This window comes from Schistocerca piceifrons, chromosome 3 (genome assembly GCF_021461385.2).
Source record: "Schistocerca piceifrons isolate TAMUIC-IGC-003096 chromosome 3, iqSchPice1.1, whole genome shotgun sequence".
Classification (NCBI taxonomy): domain Eukaryota; kingdom Metazoa; phylum Arthropoda; class Insecta; order Orthoptera; family Acrididae; genus Schistocerca; species Schistocerca piceifrons.
This window is the reverse complement of record NC_060140.1, coordinates 85,895,060-85,915,538: the sequence shown is the minus strand read 5'-3', so window position 1 is coordinate 85,915,538 and position 20,479 is coordinate 85,895,060. Positions and strand designations below refer to the sequence as shown.

At 43.9% G+C, this 20,479-nt stretch overlaps 1 protein-coding gene across 1 annotated transcript in view; it reads left to right on the top strand.

The window, feature by feature from the left end:
• LOC124788416 (UDP-glucosyltransferase 2-like) overlaps positions 1–20,479 on the top strand; it is a 41,614-nt gene that overhangs the window by 5,124 nt on the left and 16,011 nt on the right. The window contains exons 2-3 of the mRNA XM_047255681.1: positions 17,030–17,206; positions 19,303–19,484. Of these exons, the coding sequence (XP_047111637.1) occupies positions 17,036–17,206; positions 19,303–19,484 (353 nt within the window). The 5' untranslated portion in view covers positions 17,030–17,035. The remainder of the gene's footprint in view (positions 1–17,029; positions 17,207–19,302; positions 19,485–20,479) is intronic.

Here is a 20,479-nt window from a genome sequence, read left to right as displayed (position 1 = left end):
GGCATGCTACCAGTGTTAAAGACTGCGATGGAGCTCCGTATGCCACGGCAAACTGGCTGACACTGACGGCGGCGGTGCACAAATGCTGCGCAGCTAGCGCCATTCGACGGCCAACACCGCGGTTCCTGGTGTGTCCGCTGTGCCGTGCGTGTGATCATTGCTTGTACAGCCCTCTCGCAGTGTCCGGAGCAAGTATGGTGGGTCTGATACACCGGTGTCAATGTGTTCTTTTTTCCATTTCCAGGAGTGTACTTCTTTCTTGAAATGGTGCGGTGCGCCACGTGAGTCAGTGGGTTCTAACGGGGAGCGGAGTAGTAATCGTCGACGTCGGTCTCGGTGTCGCAGTGCCTGGTTCACCTTGGTGCTCGTGGGGTGGAGGAACACCTCTTGTTGCTGATTCTTCTGTCTTCTCTGGTTTGCTTTCCGTGTTGCATCCAGAAATGCCAGCTTGATCCGGTCCAATGCGACTGTGGTGTACCATTGATCATCATACGGAAAGTATCGCTACTCCTATTGACTACTGGATATGGTCCGTCTTACGGTGGCTGCAATTGTTTGCGCACTGTACCGTTGCGTAGGAACACATGCGTGCAATTGTCTAGCTCCGCAGTTTCTAGGCATTGCCGATCTCAGCTGGCAAATATTTTCCCTTAATTTTGCGACAGTGATTGTGTCATCTGCCGTGATGTGCAAAAACTCTCCAGGTAGGTGTGACGTTTGTCCTTACACCATTTCCACTACTGTACTAATCAGATCACTCTTAAGTGACGTTTGTAGGCCTAAAAGAATGTCTGTCCAGTTCGGTGTTGCGTGGCATCTTAGTGCTGCTTTTAACTGCCGATGGAGGCCGGCCGCGGTGGTCTCGCGGTTCTAGGCGCTCAGTCCGGAACCGCGCGACTGCTATGGTCGCGGGTTCGAATCCTGCCTCGGGCATGGATGTGTGTGATGTCCTTAGGTTAGTTAGGTTTAAGTAGTTCTAAGTTCTAGGGGACTGATGACCACAGATCTTAAGTCCCATAGTGCTCAGAGCCATTTGAACCATTTTGCCGATGAAGACTCTCAACTATATCGTTTGGTGCGGCGTGATTTGCCGCGGGGCGTATACGTTTCGTATCAAAAAATGTGCTCAATCCTCTAAAGACGTAGGCTTCAAATTGCCGACCCTGATCAGTGGTAATTTTCAGCGGGACTCCGAACCGGGCAATCTGGCCACGAAAAAATGTTTGCGCTGCAGTTTCTGTCGTGATGTCCTTCAATGGAAATGCCTCAGGCCATCTGGTGAACCTGTCTATCACCGTGAGGCAATAACTGTAGCCTCCCGATGCTGTGAGTAGGCCTACGATGTCGGCATGCACATGTTCGAAACGCAGATTTGGCGGAAGAAATGCCCTAACGGTGCTCTGACCTGCCCCGTGATTTTTATTCCTTTGGCGTGCTGCGCAGCTTTAAAAATGTTCTGCAGTCTGTGAGAATACCTGGCCATACAAAGTTCTGTTTGACTAATCTGGCACTGGCCCTTACTCTTGCAGGTGCCAGATTCTGCATTAATGTTATTGCTTGTGCTCTGAAATGCTGTGGGACCAATGGGCGTATCTTTCCTCCTGTAACACCACAATATAACTCCGCGTTCGCGTCTGGCGATGTCACGCTCTGTAACCTCAGTCCTTTACATTGTTGCAATAAATCACAAAACAGACTGTCACTTTGTTGTGCATGCACGACGGCGTCGTAATCGGTGGTATGTGTCATTTTTTCCACACGTGCGGCGTGATCCGCTGCCGCGTTCACTGGTTCTTATACGCGGAAGTGCGTCAGCTAAAACATTTGGCTTCCCTTCCACATGCACAATGCTAGTCGTGAACTGGCTGATATAATCAAACTATCGCAGCTGCCTAGGCGATGCTTTCTCCCGCTTTACCTTTCAGGCGTAGGTAGGCGGTTTATGAGCCGCATAGATGAACTGTTGCCCTTCTAATGGATGTCTGAATTTTTTGACAGCAGCGTAAGCGGCGTACAGCTCACGGTCGTTTGTTGCTCAGAGTTGCTGAGATGGCGACAACTTATGACTGTAGAATGCAATGGGCTGCCAATTCCGATCAATCTGTTGCTGAAGTGCAGCAGCAATGGCAGTGGACGAAGCATCAGTCATAAGCGCAAGTGGGGTGTGCTAATAGCTGTGCTGTAGCTGCTTTCACAGCCTGGAACGCGGTGTCTGCCTCGCTAGTCTAATGCACTCTGTAGTTAGGCTTCTGTGCGCCCTGAAGTAACGGGTGATCAAGAAGTCAGTACAAATTTGAAAACTGAATAAATCACGGAATAATGTAGATAAAGAGGTACAAATTGACACACATGCTTGGAATGACATGGTGGTTTGTTAGAACCAAAAAAATACAAACGTTCAAAAAATGTCCGACAGATGGACTTCATCTGATCAGACTAGCAATAATTAGCATAACAAAGTAAGAGAAAGCAAAGATGATGTCCTTTACAGGAAATGCTCAATATGTCCACCATCACTCCTTAACAATAGCTGTAGTCGAGGAATAATGTCGTGAACAGCACTGTAAAGCGTGTTCGGAGTTATGGTGAGGCATTGGCGTCGGATGTCGTCTTTCAGCAGCCCTAGAGATGTCGGTCGATCACGATACACTTGCGACTTCAGGTAACCCCAAAGCCAGTAATCGCACGGACTGAGGTCTGGGGACCTGGGAGGCCAAGCATGACGAAAGTGGCAGCTGAGCACACGATCATCACCAAACGACGCGCGCAAGAGATCTTTCACGCATCTAGCAATACTTTGTTCTTTTTTTTGTTCTAATAAAATCCCGTGTCATTCCAAGCATGTTTGTCAATTTTTACCCCTCTATCTACATTATTCCGTGGTTTATTAAGTTTTCAAATTTATACTGACTTTTTGATCACCCGGTAGTTTGTTCGAAGTTGTGGTTATCAGTGCGCGATTGCGAATGAACCGTTGGTAGAAATGTACTCCTCCTAGGAACCGCCGTAACTTTGACTGTGACAGGTTGGGGGTATTTGCTTACGGCCTATACTTCTTTATGTGGTGGTTGGATACCCTTTGAGTACACCAAATACCCTAGAAAGTTCACCTCTGGCGCCCCAAAAAGACACTTGACTGGGTTAATTCCCACTCCCTGTGTGTATGGGCAGTCCAACACTCGTCAAATGCCGTAACTGTTCTGATAAGGACATCACCAACCAATTGTCTACGTACACATAGCAAAAATCTAAATCTGTTGTCAGCTCGTCCATAAAGCGCTGGAAGGTCTGAGCTGCACTGCAGAGACCGGATGGCATCCTGGTGAACTCAGAGAGGCCGAATGGCGTCGTCACTGTTGAATGTCTTGCGTAGCTACGGGGATCTGATAGTACGCTCGGACTAGGTCAGTGGTAGAAAATATCGTCTTGCCGCGAACATTTGCAGAAAAATCTATGTGCGGGATTGGCTGCTGGTCTAAGATGGTTCTTACATTAAGTTCGCTATAGTCACCGCAGGGGCGCCACCCATTCTTCTTTTTAGGCACGACGCGAATCGGGGCTACCCACCTGCTGCTAAAAGCTGTGCAGGTACCTTGTGATAACATGCTGTCAAATTTGATTTCCACTTTTAGCGTTTCAAGCGTGAAACGCCTACGCCGAGAGTGAGTTTGTGGCCCTGGCGTGGTAAAAGATGTTCAAATGGCTCTGAGCACTATGGGACTTAACATCTGAGGTCATCAGTCCCCTAGAACTTAAAACTACTTAAACCTAACTAACCTAAGGACATCACACACATCCATGTCCGAAACAGGACTAGAACCTGCGACCGTAGCGGTCGCGCTGTTCCAGACTGAAGCGCCTAAAACCGCTCGGCCACACCGGCCGGCGTAAAAGGTGTGCTTGATCAGTGGGAGAATGGGCGACTGCTGAGTGATCTCAGGGTATCTTTCCATAACCGTACGTATGGTGTATAGCCTGTGACTGCGCACCGATGGTGGGGTGACACAACAGACTTGCCTTTGCGTGTATATTAGTAGTCAAATCTATTAAGGCTGACGTCGCAGATCTGGCAGTAAGTCGTATTCTCCTCCGATAATAGGCTGTAATGATATACCTGCCACTCTAAACTGCCACTGAAACACACGTCGTACCCCAGGTTAAAGAATGTTACTCGACCGTACATTCTAATCTTGGAGTCATTAGCGGAGAGTAAACACCCAGTCGTCACAGCTCCGGCGTGGCAGGCGTTTTGCTGGATATACCGACACTTCTTTTCCTGTATCGACAAGGTACTGTAGTTTTGTATCGCGGTCCGCCCAAAAGGTCGACGCGTGTTTGCAATAGAAGTGATGATTCATACTTCCACTTGCAAGATGGCGTAAACTTGGAAGGGTCATTACCAGACTTCCTCTGGTACCAAGATAGGTTCTATGCAGACGGCGATCGATTACGACCTCGAGACTGTCGGCGGCGTGTCCTTTGATGGTTGTTCGTTATTTGTAATGCAGATACCTGTGTGGTCAGTTCTGCCAACTCCGGTTGTAGGGAAGCTAGCGTCGCCGTGGCCACATTTTCCTGACGCGGTGTCATTGTTGAGACACGTGATACAGGATACATTTCAACTATGCAGTCAACTGTTCGTGCCATTTCGTCTAAATCGCCCGCACACACTGAATTTTTTGGGTGACTGCCAGCAATCGCCGGCCAGGGTGGCCGAGCGGTTCTAGGCGCTACAGTCTGGAACTGCGCGACCGCTACGGTCGCAGGTTCGAATCCTGCCTCGGGCATGGATGTGCGTGATGTCCTTAGGTTGGTTAGGTTTAAGTAGTTCTAAGTTCTAGGGGACTAATGACCTCAGAATTTAAGTCCCATAGTGCTCAGAGCCATTTGCCAGCAATCGGGACAACCATATATTCCGTAGTATATCGTCACTTCACAGTGTTATCTGCCCGTGTGCTTAAACGTCTTCAGAAGTTGTGACGGAGTGTGACCTCCGATCTTTTCAGTGCGCAAAAGCTCCTCTGGCCGTTTTGCTTCTAAGCGTGCGATGAACGCGTTTTTAATCGATGCATACCGTTCGGTATCCGGTGGCGTGGCTAGAATATCCTGGACTTCGGCTGCTAGATCCCCCGTGAACGCTGCAGCCACATAGCTGTATTTAGTCTTGTCCGCCAATATTTGTGCTAGGACAAACTGACTTTGTAGCTGGGCAAACTACAATATAGGGTTATGTTGCCAGAATGAGGGAGGTTTTATCTTCATCCTATAAATTGCAGTGCTAGCTGCTGCTTCAATTGTGACTGGTCAGTCGTTCATCTTCCGGTGGACACGAGAAAGGCGCGGCTGGCACGGAAGTTAACAGCCATCAATGTTGCGAAACTGCGCGAAACGTTGAAGCCGGCGCGGACGTGTCGTAGTCGGTCGGGGCCACCAGATATGTGGATAACGGAGAAAACAAGACTTTGATTCCCGCATGTACTTGATAACAGCTTACACTTACACAAACATGAAGGTATGTACATGTAAAGCACGGATTAACTAACAGAAACATAAAGCACTGTACGTTTGCGAAGACAAATCATCAGTAAAGGTCACTACAAGTTGTCTCTTTAACTATATTTTTCTCAACAGGTAATTTTTACGTAAAGGTCCAATAATGACCCTAACAGAAGAAACAGAACACACACACACACACACACACACACACACACACACACACACACACACACACACACACAAAATTCTAAATGAACAGACTGAACTTAAGCATAGAAATTTTATTGAAACTTCCGTCAAAATTTTAGAACACGATAATAGATGACGCACGCAGAAGCTACTCACACAAAGCTATACAAAGAATCAATAACCACCATTCAGTTGCATAGATAAATATATACCCATGCAACATCATTGACTTCTGCCAAGTAAAGCTGAAAACTTACAGAAAAAGAAACTTTGAACAAAAATCACTCAACATCACCATCTACTTCTGAGAAGTTATGTTTAAACTAAAACAACTCTATCTCCGCTACAAATACAATACGTAGAATGTACAACGTAAACCATAAGATATGGAAGTAAGCACTCGACACACTGTTACAAAACTAGTTAGATACACTACTGGCCATTAAAATCGCTACATCACGAATATGACGCGCTACAAACGCGAAATTTAACCGACAGGAAGAAGATGCTGTGATATGCAAATGATTAGCTTTTCAGAGCATTCACACAAGGTTGGCGCGACAACTACAACGAGCTGACGTGAGGAAAGTTTCCAACCGATTTCTCATACTTAAAACAGCAGTTGACCGGCGTTGCCTGGTGAAACGTTGTTGTGATGCCTCGTGTAAGGAGGAGAAATGCGTACCATCACGTTTCCGACTTTGATGAAGGTCGGATTGTAGCCTATCGCGATTGCGGTTTTATGGTATCGCGACATTGCTGCTCGCGTTGGTCGAGATCCAATGACTGTTAGCAGAATATGGAATCGGTTGGTTCAGGAGGGTAATACGGAACGCCGTGCTGCATCCCAACGGCCTCGTATCACTAGCAGTCGAGATGACAGGCATCTTATCCGCATGGCTGTAACGGATCGTGCAGCCACGTCTCGATCTCTGAGTCAACAGATAGGGACATTTGCAAGACAGCAACCATCTGCACGAACAGTTCGACGACGTTTGCAGCAGCATGGACTATCAGCTCGGAGACCATGGCTGCGTTTACCCTTGACGCTGCATCACAGAGAGGAGCGCCTGCGATGGTGTACTCAACGACGAACCTGGGTGCACGAATGACAAAACGTCATTTTTTCGGATGAATCCAGGTTCTGTTTACAGCATCATGATGGTTGCATCCGTTTTTGGCAAAGTGGTGTCACCGCCAGACACCACACTTGCTAGGTGGTAGCCTTTAAATCGGCCGCGGTCCGCTAGTATACGTCGGACCCGCGTGTCACCACTGTCAGTGATTGCAGACCGAGCGCCACCACACGGCAGGTCTAGAGAGACGTCCTAGCACTCGCCCCAGTTGTACAGCCGACTTCGCTAGCGATGGTTCACTGATAAATTACGCTCTCATTTGCCGAGACGATAGTTAGCATAGCCTTCAGCTACGTCATTTGCTACGACCTAGCAAGGCGCCATTACCATTTGCTATTTATCTTGTGATGCATGTACCGTCAGACCGATGTTCACCAATTATTGATTCAAGTATTCCAGCAGCTACGTACTTTTCTTGATAGTATAATTACTTTACCTGTTCCAGACCTCACGCCAGCCTGCGTGAGTTTAAACGCGTGCCTTTCGGCTTCCTCCAAACCCCGTGAATTGGCTCCTGCCAATTCACAACAGGCAACATCGCAGAGAATGCACATTGGAAGCGTGTATTCGTCATCGCCATACTGGCATATCACCCGGCGTGATGGTATGGAGTGCCATTGGTTCCACGTCTCGGCAATTTCTTATTCGCATTGACGGCACTTTGAACAGTGGACGTTACATTTCGGGTTTGTTGCGACCCGTGGCTCTACCCTTCATTCGATCCCTGCAAAGCCCTACATTTCAGCAGGATAATGCACTACCGCATGTTGCAGGTCCTGTACGGACCTTTCTGGATACAGAAAATGTTCGACTGCTGCCCTGGCCAACACATTCTCCAGATCTCTCACCAACTGAAAACGTCTTGTCAATGGTGGCCGAGCAATTGGCTCGTCACAATACGCCAGTCACTACTCTTGATGAACTGTGGTATCGTGTTGAAGCTGCATGGGCAGCTGTACCTGTACATGCCATCCAAGCTCTGTCTGACTCAATTCCCAGGCGTATCAAGGCCGTTATTACGGCCAGAGGTGGTTGTTCTGGGTACTGATTTCACAGGATCTATGCACCCAAATTGCGTGAAAATGTAATCACATGTCAGTTCTAGTATAATATATTTGTCCAATGAATAACAGTTTATCATCTGCATTTCTTCTTGGTGTAGCAATTTGAATGGCCATTAGTGTGTATGAACTTTCTTCTTTCTCTCTTCGAGAAGTTTGGCCTTCTTTTCCTCAGTATGCAAAATTATCACGAATTTCTTATGAAGAAGTTGAAAATGATGTTCACTTTTTACTTCTTCCACGCCAATAAAATAGCATTACAAAAGAAACACTGAGGGCCAGTCTGTGGTTTAGTATCTTCTTCACACTGTGGATTCAACCGTTGGGATTCGACCGATTTTCGTTTTGAGAACCTTAACTCTTCCTCAGCCATTTTCGTCTCACTAATTAAGTGCGATTGTGAAACGGCAAAGATACTTAGACACCGACAACGCTAACGACGCGAAGTAAACAGGCCCGTCATGCCGCGCGCGCATAGGTCGGGTCTGCACAGGATACAGTGGCCGATGTGCAGTGACGAATTTTCGTCGACGGCGCTGGGCGAGGTCATTCATTCCTTTGTTCAGAAGGGGAGGCAAGCAGTGTTCGCCACCATTCGGCCGGTCGGCGGTGACAGAATCGAGGCACGTCCACTGCAATCTTTTTCAAACAATTTTACAGAAACTATTCAGTAGAAAAACTTCCTTTTACTTATTCTCTGTATGTCAGTTTCATGATGATGTGACCATCATTTCGTTGATGGTCATAGTTATTTTGATATTCACATGAAAGTAAGACACAGCGAGAAATTCGAGAAAGTTTGCAATGAAAAACAGGGGTCGCTATGATTTTGCATTTGGTGCATATTGATGAGCTGCTGCTTATGAAATTTCGCTAACATATCAAATTTTCCAGTAGACTTGGGTGGAGGTCACAATCGATCACCAATCTCGAGAAAATTGATCTGATGTAGCACACACATTTGTGACCGTGCAGCGCCAGCGATAAAACCAGAGTGAAATATCCACAACATTGCCCATATTTCATAAATGATTTGAGATATCGAAAAGAGATTTTCGCGAATTATAGCATGCAAAGAGGAGAGGATTTTGTCGTATGTTTATTATGCAAAACTTCATTATCTACCATGTTATTCCACTAACTACAGACTTTCTTAATGAAAAAATTAAAATTTTTAAGGGCCATCAATAGCTGGTGAAACGAGAAATGCTACAAGTTTGGGAACAATATCATTGAGGATTTTACACGTTTATTTTTTACCGAGGATGTGCGTTATCATAAGCTGCTGACCATACTTTTCCTCAATTCCTCAGTTGTTGTGATCTTCAGTCCAGAGACTGGTTTGATGCTACCCTATCCTGTGCAAGCTCCTTCATCTCCCAGTACCTACGGCAACCTACATCCTTCTTAATCTGCTTAGTGTATTCATCTCTTGGTCTCCCTCTACGATTTTTACCCTCCACGCTGCCCTCCAATACTAAATTGATCTCTTGATGCCTCAGAATATGCCCTACCAACCGATCCCTTCTTCTAGTCAGATTGTGCCACAAATTTCTCTTCTCCCCAATTCTGTTCAATACCTCTTCATTAGTTATGTGATCTACCCATCAAATCTTCAGCATTCTTCTGTAGCACCACATTTCGAAAGCTTCTATTCTCTTCTTGTCCAAACTATTTATTATCCACGTTTCACTTCCATACATAGCCACGCTCCATACAAATACTTTCAGAAACGACTTCCTGACAGTTAAATCTATACTCGATGTTAACAAATTTCTCTGCTTCAGAAACGCTTTCCTTGCCATTGCCAGTCTACATTTTATATCCTCTCTACTCCGACCATCATAAGTTATTTTGCTCCCCAAATAGCAAAATTTCTTTACTACTTTAAGCGTCTCATTTCCTAATCTAATTCCTCAGTTAATGAACTTAATAAACGACTGTTTCAGAAGTCTCTCACAACTGTGACTGCACAGCGTGTTGGTGGGATGAGACTGTGTGAACTCCGCTGTGTTTTGCAAAAGAAGAAAATTTTAATACGGCAACAACTGAAATGTGTAGGTTTTGCTCAAAATTTGCCATTCATGACGTTTCTCCTGAAGTTACAAATGGTTAACAAGCCAAGAAAAAATAAATCGGTACATTTTCAGTGGAATTCTTTTTAGATACTAACCAAAGCAGAGATGACAGTAGATCTTTTTTGGATGGTCACCACGCAAGTGTGGGTGTGGAGGGTGTCCACTTAAGTCACAAAAATGTGAGCTTCAGCTTAGAACGGCGTTTCCCCTACAGCACCTGCCTGTAACCCCCACCACTACACTCTCCGCATGCGTTCCCTGCCTACTGCGCATTTAGCCGGCACGGTAGCTCAGCGTGTTCGATCATAAAAAAAAAAACTGAGCTAATCGATCAACAACGAAATTAAACGGATGTCTTACGACGTCCGCACCGAGCAGATGCAACGAACAACAACGAACAAAATGAGATTAAAAAAAAAGGGAAAGGGCCACGGTATTTTGCGTGGACTCGTAACAAACAGGTGATGTTAACAGAGAGGTGGAGGCGAACTGCTGGCTGACCACACCTGCGGGCAAGGAGAGTGGGCACCCATGGGTGCTTGCGCTCGCAATAGCGCTTTTGCTCACCCCTGTTCTAATGCGTAATAAAGCAGGAAAAATATTGGTACAACTCATTTTGCGATAGATCTATCGGTTCGCTTCTAATTAAAGTTTAAACTCAAGTGTCTCTAAGAAAAACTCCGATAGTAGTTTAATCTGGGACTGCTCTATCAAATGGCTCTGAGCACTATGGGATTTAACATCTGAGGTCATCAGTCCCCTAGAACTTAGAACTACTTAAACCTAACTAACCTAAAGACATCACACACATCCATGCCCGAGGCAGGATTCGAACCTGCGACCGTAGCGGTCACGTGGTTCCAGACTGAAGCGCCTAGAACCGCTCGGCCACCTCGGCCAGCTGACTGCTCTATCGAATGGATGCAGAAATCAGATTTAAAAATAATTTTGTTTGTAATAGGAAAAAAACTGACGCTTTTTGTTAACACTGGGCGTCGCATGAAAAACGTGACGAGCAGTAATTGTTTGGGCTGACTACACGACTACACGACGCTAAAACGAAATTGCAGATATCTGCCGAAAAGCCAAAGAAAATGCGCCTGACGGCTCATAGGAGAGAGACCCTTCATACCGCGTCTTGACCACCCCAAATAACTCTTTGTCCAGAAGCAAAATAAAAAAATGTTTCCATCAAATGGTGTTTAGCTAACACCAGCACATTAACCAGCATGATTGCTTTTCTTGTAACTTAGTTCATTACGAAGATATGAACGGCACTGCGTCTTTTTTGAACAGCACCCTGTATTTTTTATTTGGCAATCCACTTGCTCTGTTCAAGACCTGCTCGAACAAGCATCACAGTGTACCATTCACATAATCATGAGCGCCACTTGGAGTGGCCGCACGGTTTGAGGCGTCATATCACGGATTGCGCGGCCCCTCCCGCGGGAGTTGAGTCCTCCCTCGGGCATGGGCATTGTGTGTGTGTGTGTGTGTGTGTGTGTGTGTGTGTGTGGCTCTTAGCATAAGTTAGTTTACTTTAGTTTAAGTAGTGTGTACGTCTGTAAGTAGGCTGTTTAGGTTTTCTTATTGGTAACGCTACGTAGCGCTCTGTATGAAAATCACTGGCTGTGCTGTGTGCAGTCTGTGGCTAGTTTGCATTGTTGTCTGCCATTGTAGTGTTGGGCAGCTGGATGTGAACAGCGCGTAGCGTTGCGCAGTTGGAGGTGAGCAGCCAGTAGTGGTGGATGTGGGTAGAGAAATGGCGGAGTTTTGAAATTTGTAAGACTGGATGTCATGAACTGCTATATATATATTGTGACTATTAAGGTAAATACATTGTTTGTTCTCTATTAAAATCTTTCATTTGCTAACTATGCCTATCAGTAGTTAGTACCTTCCATAGTTTGAATCTTTTATTTAGCTGGCAGTAGTGGCGCTCGCTGTATTGCAGTAGTTCGAGTAACGAAGATTTTTGTGAGGTAAGTGATTTGTGAAACGTATAGGTTAATTTAATCAGGGCCATTCTCTTGTAGGGATTACTGAAAGTCAGATTGCGTTTCGCTAAAAAAAAATATTCTGTGTCAGTTTAAGGACAGTCATGTATAATTTTTCAAAAGGGGACGTTTCACGTCTAGGCACCGATGACCTCAGTAGTTTGGTCCCTTAGGAATTCTAACACATTTTTAATCATGACGTCATTAAAAACAAAACGCAAAAATTAATTTGGCTATACCATTCTAGCACACAGTGTAGGCAACGTGGAGTAACGCAACTCGTCCACGTGCTGGAGTTGACAGTAATCAAATCGAAACAAGAGGAAAAAGCACACTGGCCGTTCAGTCAACTGTCTTCATTGGAAGGTTTGTGAGAGTACGCTGTACACAGACGAAGAGAAGGTAAAAATGCTGCTTATCTATAGAGCACGCAAGTCAGCACAACAGTAACTGCAATAATGTTTTCTTATTTACAATACGGTGCGTGATCAAAAAGTAACGGGAATTTTTGTTTTTCTTAAATCTTTATTTATTCATCAACATTATCCCCTTCAGAGTAATCCCCCTCAGATATAAACTTTTGTAGCAGCCATTTTTCCAATTTTAAAAGCACATCTGAACTCACTTTTTGTTATGGTCTTAAGCTCATTCAGCGATTCCGTTTATATCTCATCAGTGGTGGCAAACGGACGTCCTTTCATTGTTCTCTCCAGGCTCGGGAGTAGGAATAATTTGCAGGGGCCATGTCCGGCGAATGCGATGGCTGTGGCAACGTAACGGTTTTGTGTTTTGCCAGTCATGAACAAGCATTGAGGTGTGATGAGCATTATCGTGAGGCAATTTGCCGCATTTCTGGTCGTTTTCTCCGCATTGCTTCACACCAACGGCGCATAATTTCCAGGTAGAATTCCTTATTGACCTTACGACCTTAATGTAAGAACTTATGATGCACTATTCCACTGTAATCGAAGAAAACAGTGAGAAGAAACTTCACATCTGTTCGAACTTGTCGAATTTTTTCGGATGTGGCTCTTCAGGTAGTTTCCATTTAGGACGACTGGGCCTTGGTTTCGTTGTCATGCCTTTATGTCCACGTTTCGTCATCTGTTATCGCCTTCTTTAGAAGTTCTGGAGCGTTGTCTACTTCACTCATCAATTCCTGATCGATATCTATGCGAAGTTGATTTTGGTCAAAATTCAACAATTTCGGAACAAACTTTGGTGCTACACGTTTCATGTCCACGACATCCGAAATAAATTTCTTGGCATGAGCGAAAGGATACGCCGACATTAAGCACCCTCTCTAGCTGTGATTTGACGATTTTCTTTACTTCTTCCACATTGTCGTCAGTAAATGATGTTCTACGGCGTCCACAGCGGTCGTCTTCAACGTCTTCTCGACCCTCTTTGGAACGTTTATACCACCCGTAAGCTCTTATCTTATTCATAGTAGATTCACCAAAAGCCAAAGTCAACATTTCGAATGCGGTGCTGCACATTATTGCATTTTTCAAACAAAATTTAACGCAAAATCTTTTATCCATCTTTTTCGAAAGTAAAAATTGCCGAGCACTCGAAAACATAAATGTTTCGACTATCAACAATAATTAAGTATCCAGAACAGCTGAAAATGCAAACATATAAACATGCTACGTACACTTTTTTATTTTGTTTCTGAACAAAGAAATTTTTGGGTGATGAAAATAAATGTGGCACCCTTTATATCCAAAACACACAACTGATCTGGTTTTCAGAAATTGTCTTCCTTCACAGATGTTCTGTAAATAATTCTGTAGTTTCATTTTGCATCACTTTGCCTCCAGCCTTCACCACTTCCATTGAATCATGTATTTTCTAGTAATGGTATTCATTGCTGTAGTTAACATGATAGAACAAAGGTTATGTAAAAGTATGAGAGGCATAAGTATTAATTAAGTAATTTATTTCCCTAGGTAGCATTGTTAAACAATTGTCCGTTTAATCTACGGCTCTATAATCATTTTCTAGGATGCAGATGCAGTATAAAAAACTGTAGACCTATCAGCTTTCTCTCACTACTTTAAAAGCAACTGACCTTCTTATTTAGCTCCTGTCTGATGACAAGTTTCAATTGGAGGCTGCTCATCGTGTTTTGTTCTGAGCATCTTCCTTCATCTGCTTGTATGTTCGTCCTCTTTTAATGTCCATGATTCTATTTGTCTTCCTACCTCTTCCTCTCATTCCTTCCACTTTTCCCTCTACAGTTCTTTGCTGCATACCATTCCTTAGCAATACAAGCCCCCGCCAAGATTTTTTCCTCATCTCATCGCTTCCAATAAGCTTCTGTCTTCCCCTGTTTTCTTCATTCTAAAAGTCTATCAATCCACTTCACCTTAAGCAGTCTTCTCCACAGCAACATACTAAAAACTTTTTAAATCTCTCTTCTTTCTTTTTATCTGCTATGTACACCACACTCCAGATGTAACATTCAGCAAATCTTTTCCTCAGATTCATTGAAATTCTTTAAGGTGTTAGTAATTTCTTCAACCTTTTCAAACTCTTCCCCTTTCGATATCGTTCTCCTCATTTCTTCTGTGCAGCTTCCGTTCCATCCCATTAGATTTCCCAGATGCGAAAAGGTTTTGTTACATCTTTTTTTCCGTCTGAGAATATTTTGAACTGGAGCTTTCTTCTTGTCTATTTCCCTCACTTTCGTCTTTCCTATATTAATCTTCATTCCACACTATTCACCCATTCTTGCAATACTCTTCAACATCTGTTGCAGCTCCTCTTCTGATTCCTACAGCACTGCTTGATCTAGGCTTGCCAACTATCCCGTAAATCCCGAGAAATCCAGTACTTTCACTTAATTTGGACGAAAATCCCGGGTCCCGTATTTTTCAATATTTATCCCGTGTTTTGAGGATTTCCGCCAATCATTTTTTTTAAAAATTGGTTGATTATTGCTTTGAAGCTCTTTTTCACTTCCTTTCTTCTTCCCCCCCCCCCCCCCTCCCTCCTATCGATGAATTTAGACTCACCAATATGACATCCATTTGGTGTTGCGTCGGCCCGATACATATTGATGCGTGTCCGCCCAAGGGACTCGGGTTCGATTCCCATCTGGGTCGGAGATTTTCTCCACTCAGGGACTGGGTGTTGTATTGTCTGTATCATCACCTCATCCCCATCGACACGCAAGTCGCCGAAGTGGCGTCAACTCAAAAGACTTGCAACAGGCGACAGGTCTACACAACGGGAGACCCTAGCCACACGACATTAGATCTTGATGCGTGACGAGGTATCTGTTGCCAAATACAGGAAATAACCTGGTTCTAAATCATTGTAAGCGTAATCTGTCTAGTGTTGAACCTCTGTTCTGGTACGTTTTTCTCCTTTTTTGTATTTGCAGGAACGTATGTAACTTGTGTTGTTAATGTATTGATATAATTTTTGTACAGAATAGTAATACAATATGATTATTTACAATTTGTTATTGTGTGCGAGTAATCAACTTTAGGTCGCATATATTTTGTATTTTTCCCTTATTTTTCACTGCTGTTACACACAATTATCCCTTATCTCCGCTTTAAACCGCTGGCAATCCAAACTTGATCATATACGTACTTTGTTGTCTTTTCTCCTCCAATTGCAGTTCCTCTGTAGCCTCACCTATCAGTTCTTCTCCATAAATGTCAGAAAGCTTCGGTGACAGTAAGTCCTCCTGCCTTACATCTCTTGCACAGATCATCTCTTTCGATTCTCATTCCCTAGCCTGTCATTTTTGATTTGTGTACAACTCCTTTATTAGCCCTCTATCTTCCCAGGCTAAACCAACGCGGTTTAAAACTTCTCAGTAGTATAATCCAGTTGACTGTATCGAATGTCTTGACCCAGTTTTCAGCTCATCAGTGGTTTTGGGATTATTGCTGTACACTTCGTCTTTAAGGTAGCCCCACGTGTTCAGATCCGGAGAATATGGCGGCCAATCGAGGCCGATGCCAGTGGCCTCTGGGTACCCCAGAGCTAGAATGCGGTCCCCAGAGTGCTCCTCCAGGACATCAAACACTCTCCTGCTTCGATGGGGTCGAGCTCTGTATTGCATGAACCACATCTTGTCGTAATCAGGGTCACATTGGATAATGGGGATGAGCTCATCTTCCAAAACCTTCACGTACCGTTCGGTAGTCACCGTGCTATCATGGAATATCGCACTGATTATTGTACACTGCACACCACGTAGTCACCTGTTGATGGTGAAGAGACTTCTCGATCGCAAAATGCGGATTCTCAGACCCCAAATGCGCTAATTTTGCTTATTGACGAGCCCATCCAAATGAAAGTGGGCTTCGTCGATAAACCATGCGTGCGCATGCGCATAGTGATTCCCATCATGCCCCGCGGCTAACTGTGCAGTTTGAACGTCTTAACTCAAGTCCTTCAAAAGTTATGACGATTTTATTTCATATAATTCCGTAATTGTCGCCCTGTACATATACCTGTTTATTTTTCATTCTTTCTCCAACCATCTCCAGTCAACCTATAACATGTTTCTTCCTTTACCATTTCTGAATCCGAATTTGTATTTCACAGTGTTTCCTCACTTTTCTTGTCATTTCTAGTTAGTACGACTCTCGTTATAGCCTTTGTAATGTAGCTCATGAAACTAATTGCCCTACAGCCTTCGCAGCCTTTTGCATTGATCTTTTTAGGTTAAGGTATTAGAATGTTCTTAAGTAGATCTTGAGGCCAAATAGTCTTGGCACAAATTCCGTCCACCACATCAGTAAATTCGGCTATTGAATTTGGACCTAAGACTTCCAGTTTCTCATATATTTTGCCACAGCCCAAGGCTTTCTTTTCCCAGACCTCCTGAGTAACTTTCTCCATTTCCCATTCAAATATCTAAGGAGTCATTCCTTCATTCTGTTCACCTTGATCTTCCAAAATCAGTCTGGTGTTATCCGTTGTGCACTGTATAACTCTTCCACGTAATCCATCCAAACTCCGTTCTCCACTTCTATATATATTATCTTCTCGCGTTTATTTAATATTCCTTGTTTGCTTACTTTCCTTACTTTTTTTGTTGACAGGCCACCATGAAGGCCAGCTTCCTGCTCCTGCTCGTGCTGGGGGCCTCGGAGGCGGCCAGGATCCTGTCCATCGTGCCGTTCCCTGCCGTCAGCCACCAGGGACCCCTCAGGACGATGAGTCTCGAACTGGCGAGGAGGGGCCACCAGGTCACCTTCATCACCACCAACCCCTCCAAGGTACTGCACCTCATTTCCCTCCTCCTCAATGTCGAGAGTGTAAAACTGTCATGAACGCAGCGGCAGGTATCACATGAAAATAGCAGAAAAAAGTACAAAAATTCTAAGTATGAAATGAAAGATTAAACGAGCATCCTCGCGCTACCAAGAAACTAAACTGCCTGCCAAAAAGTGAAGCAGCCACAAGACATCTACAGCTACACGATTACTCTGCAATTCACAGTTAAGTGACTGGCAGAGACTTCATCGAACACCCTTTAAGCTACTTTTCTTCCGTTCCACTCTCGAAAGGCGCGCGAGAAGGACGAACACTTAAATCTTTCCGTGAGAACTCTGATTTCTCTTATTTTATTTCTTCCAATGTAGGTGGGCACCACAAAATATTTTCACACTCTGAGGACAAAGTTGGCGATTGAAATTTCATGAGAAGATCCTGCCGCAGCGAAAAACGCCTTTGTTTTAATGACTGCCACTCCCATTCGCGCATCATAACCGTGGCACGCTCTCCCCTACTTCGCAATAATACAAAACGAGCTGCTCTTCTTTGAAAGAACGTTTTCGACGTCGTCTGTCAGTCCCACCTGATGCAAATCCCACACCGCACAGCAGTACTCCAGAAGAGAGCGGACAAGCGTAGTATAATCAGTCTCTTCAGTAGACCTGTTACGTTTTCTAAGTGTTCTGCCAATAAATCGCGGATTTTGGTTTGTTTTCGCCACAACATTGTCTGTGTGATCATTCCAATTTAAGTTATTCGTAATTCTAGTCCATAAGTACACTACTGGCCATTAAAATTGCTACACCACGAAGATGACGTGCTACAGACGCGAAATTTAGCCAACAGGAAGAAGATGCTGTGATTTGCATATGATTAGCTTTTCAGAGCATTCACACAAGTTTGGCGCCGGTGGCGACACCTACAACGTGCTGACAGGAAAGTTTCCAACCGATTTCTCATACACAAACAGCAGTTGACCGACGTTGCCTGGTGAAACGTTGTTGTGATGCCTCGTGTAAGGAGGAGAAAATATGGTATATAAATATGTAAATAAAGGAGATACTTTTTGGCAGAAATCTCAAAAGATCTTGACCAATTTATTTCAAATTTTTACGCGACACTTGGGCAGACAAACATCAAACATTTCGACGCACATAGGTTATAACCTCTTTGTACAGAGACACGTTCTTAGGAAAAATCAAGAAAAGTTCTTGACCAACTTACTTTAGATTTTCACATGATAATCTAACGAACATTTGGACAGCTATAGGCCATGCGTTTTGAAGTGTTGTTGCCAAAAGCCTCGAAAAGTTCTTCAAATCGGTAGACGATGCACCAATAAACAATCACATGGACATCGGCTAAATATTTTTTAAACAAAAATGCACAGGTTTTCTGTTAGGATCAAGTGCTATAAAGGAAAAGCCAAGCTGTGCTGTGAAAATGTGCGGTCTCGTTTTCTTTCTTGCACACAGTTTCAGCTATGATAGCAAGGCATTTCAAACAAAAATTATGTAACAACACTGTGATATTTTGTTTTCTTCGCTGCCCTCTGTTTTATAGAAAACAGAAAAGATTTATTTATAGTTTATCGCCTTAAGATTAGTATACTATTACAGAATCCGAATCTTCGAGTACTTTGTAATCCTACTCATTCGCAGATTAAAACTATGCGAAATATTGGCTTTGAAGCTACTACAATCACAGACCCAGCAGCTGCTCTCTCATACCACGTATACCAAAGATCCCAACCGATTTACCCATTCACTTTAAGCGATCTCGATTCTGAATGAGCGTTTCGTTTTCAGTAACAATAAACACGGCTCGAGGTCAGATAGAGGAAAGTGGACACAGGGGGAGGGGGGAGGGCAGTTAATGGACGTAGAGAGGGGGGAGGAGGTGATGCACAGAGAGAGGGAGGGAAAAAGGAGATGGACAAATGGAAGGGGGAGGTGGTTATGATGTACACAAAGTGTGTGAGCAGGACTCTACATTAGCTGTAATTATGAGACTTCTATACACGTAAGATTTTCTGTAGCTATTCTTTGAAAATACCGACGAATAACTATCCTAACATTATGATTATTTCTACTTCCAGAAAAACATTGCCAATTTCACAGAAATTGACATATCTGCCTCATACAAATACCTGAGAACAACCTCTGACTGGATGGGGATGGCCCATTGGACAGCAACTGACATGATATTTTCATGGAAGCGCCTAGGGGCTGCTCTGTGTGAGGGCGAACTTAGTTCTCCGGAGATGCAGGAATTCATAAAGTAAGTACCGGTTCTGTTAGTCCTCCTCCTCCTCCTCCTCCTCCTCCTCTCATCTGCTTTTCCTCTTTATTCCTTCTTCTCCTCCTCTTTTATCCGATAAATCTGGCTGCCAGAAGTAGTATACACACACTCTATTTAACTTTTTTATGTATGTGTACATTAGTTTTTAATACCATGTAGTGATTCCATAAAGCAGTTCCTAATGTGAGAAAGAAAAAACGTTTACATATTTTAAAAATTATTAAGAAGATTGAACACTTATGCTGTTAAAAACTATTTCTTGCCTTTTAAAAAAGAAAAGTTAAGCACGAAACACATCAGTTCACTACATTAAGTTGTAGGATGAGCACTGAGAAAGGGTAAAGTGCGAGAAAAATGGCTAAGTAGAGTTGTAGGGGTGCACTGCTAACGGAATTGAGGAGCTGATTTGTGGGCAAAGTGTGAAGGGGAACAGTGGATGGTAGGAGATGTTAGATTTGAGTTAGGTGTGACTATGATGGAGGCTGGACATAGTTATGAAAGGGAAAAAAAAGTGAAGAATATGAGAGGAAGAGGGAATCTGGATGTAAGAAATGTTGGGAAGGTGTGGGTAGGCTCTGACAGGAAGGATACATGTTTGGGCATTTTGTCGTCTGGAACAGGGAGATTGTGTAAGCTGCTTTGGGAGAGTATACGAAGTGTAGATCTAGGGTCAGCTGGATGTGCATTTGCTGATACAGCGCCACACCATAATTGGTGGCAAGGGGAAAACGGTAGGGTATTTGAGTAGCACGTCTGGAAGGGTATGGTTTATTTTGATACCTATATTTTCCCCTGTTAAGCACAAGCGTACCAATACCTAATTTCTGCTAATAAATTTACCAAAATTTTCTTTATATCTTTAATGAGACAGCGCCTTGAAGCGGCGTATTTGCTTGTTAAGCTAGTTACAGAACAAACTACCAATTTTCGTTTCAGCTTTAGGAAGCTGCATTTAATTATCAGAAACGCCGGTT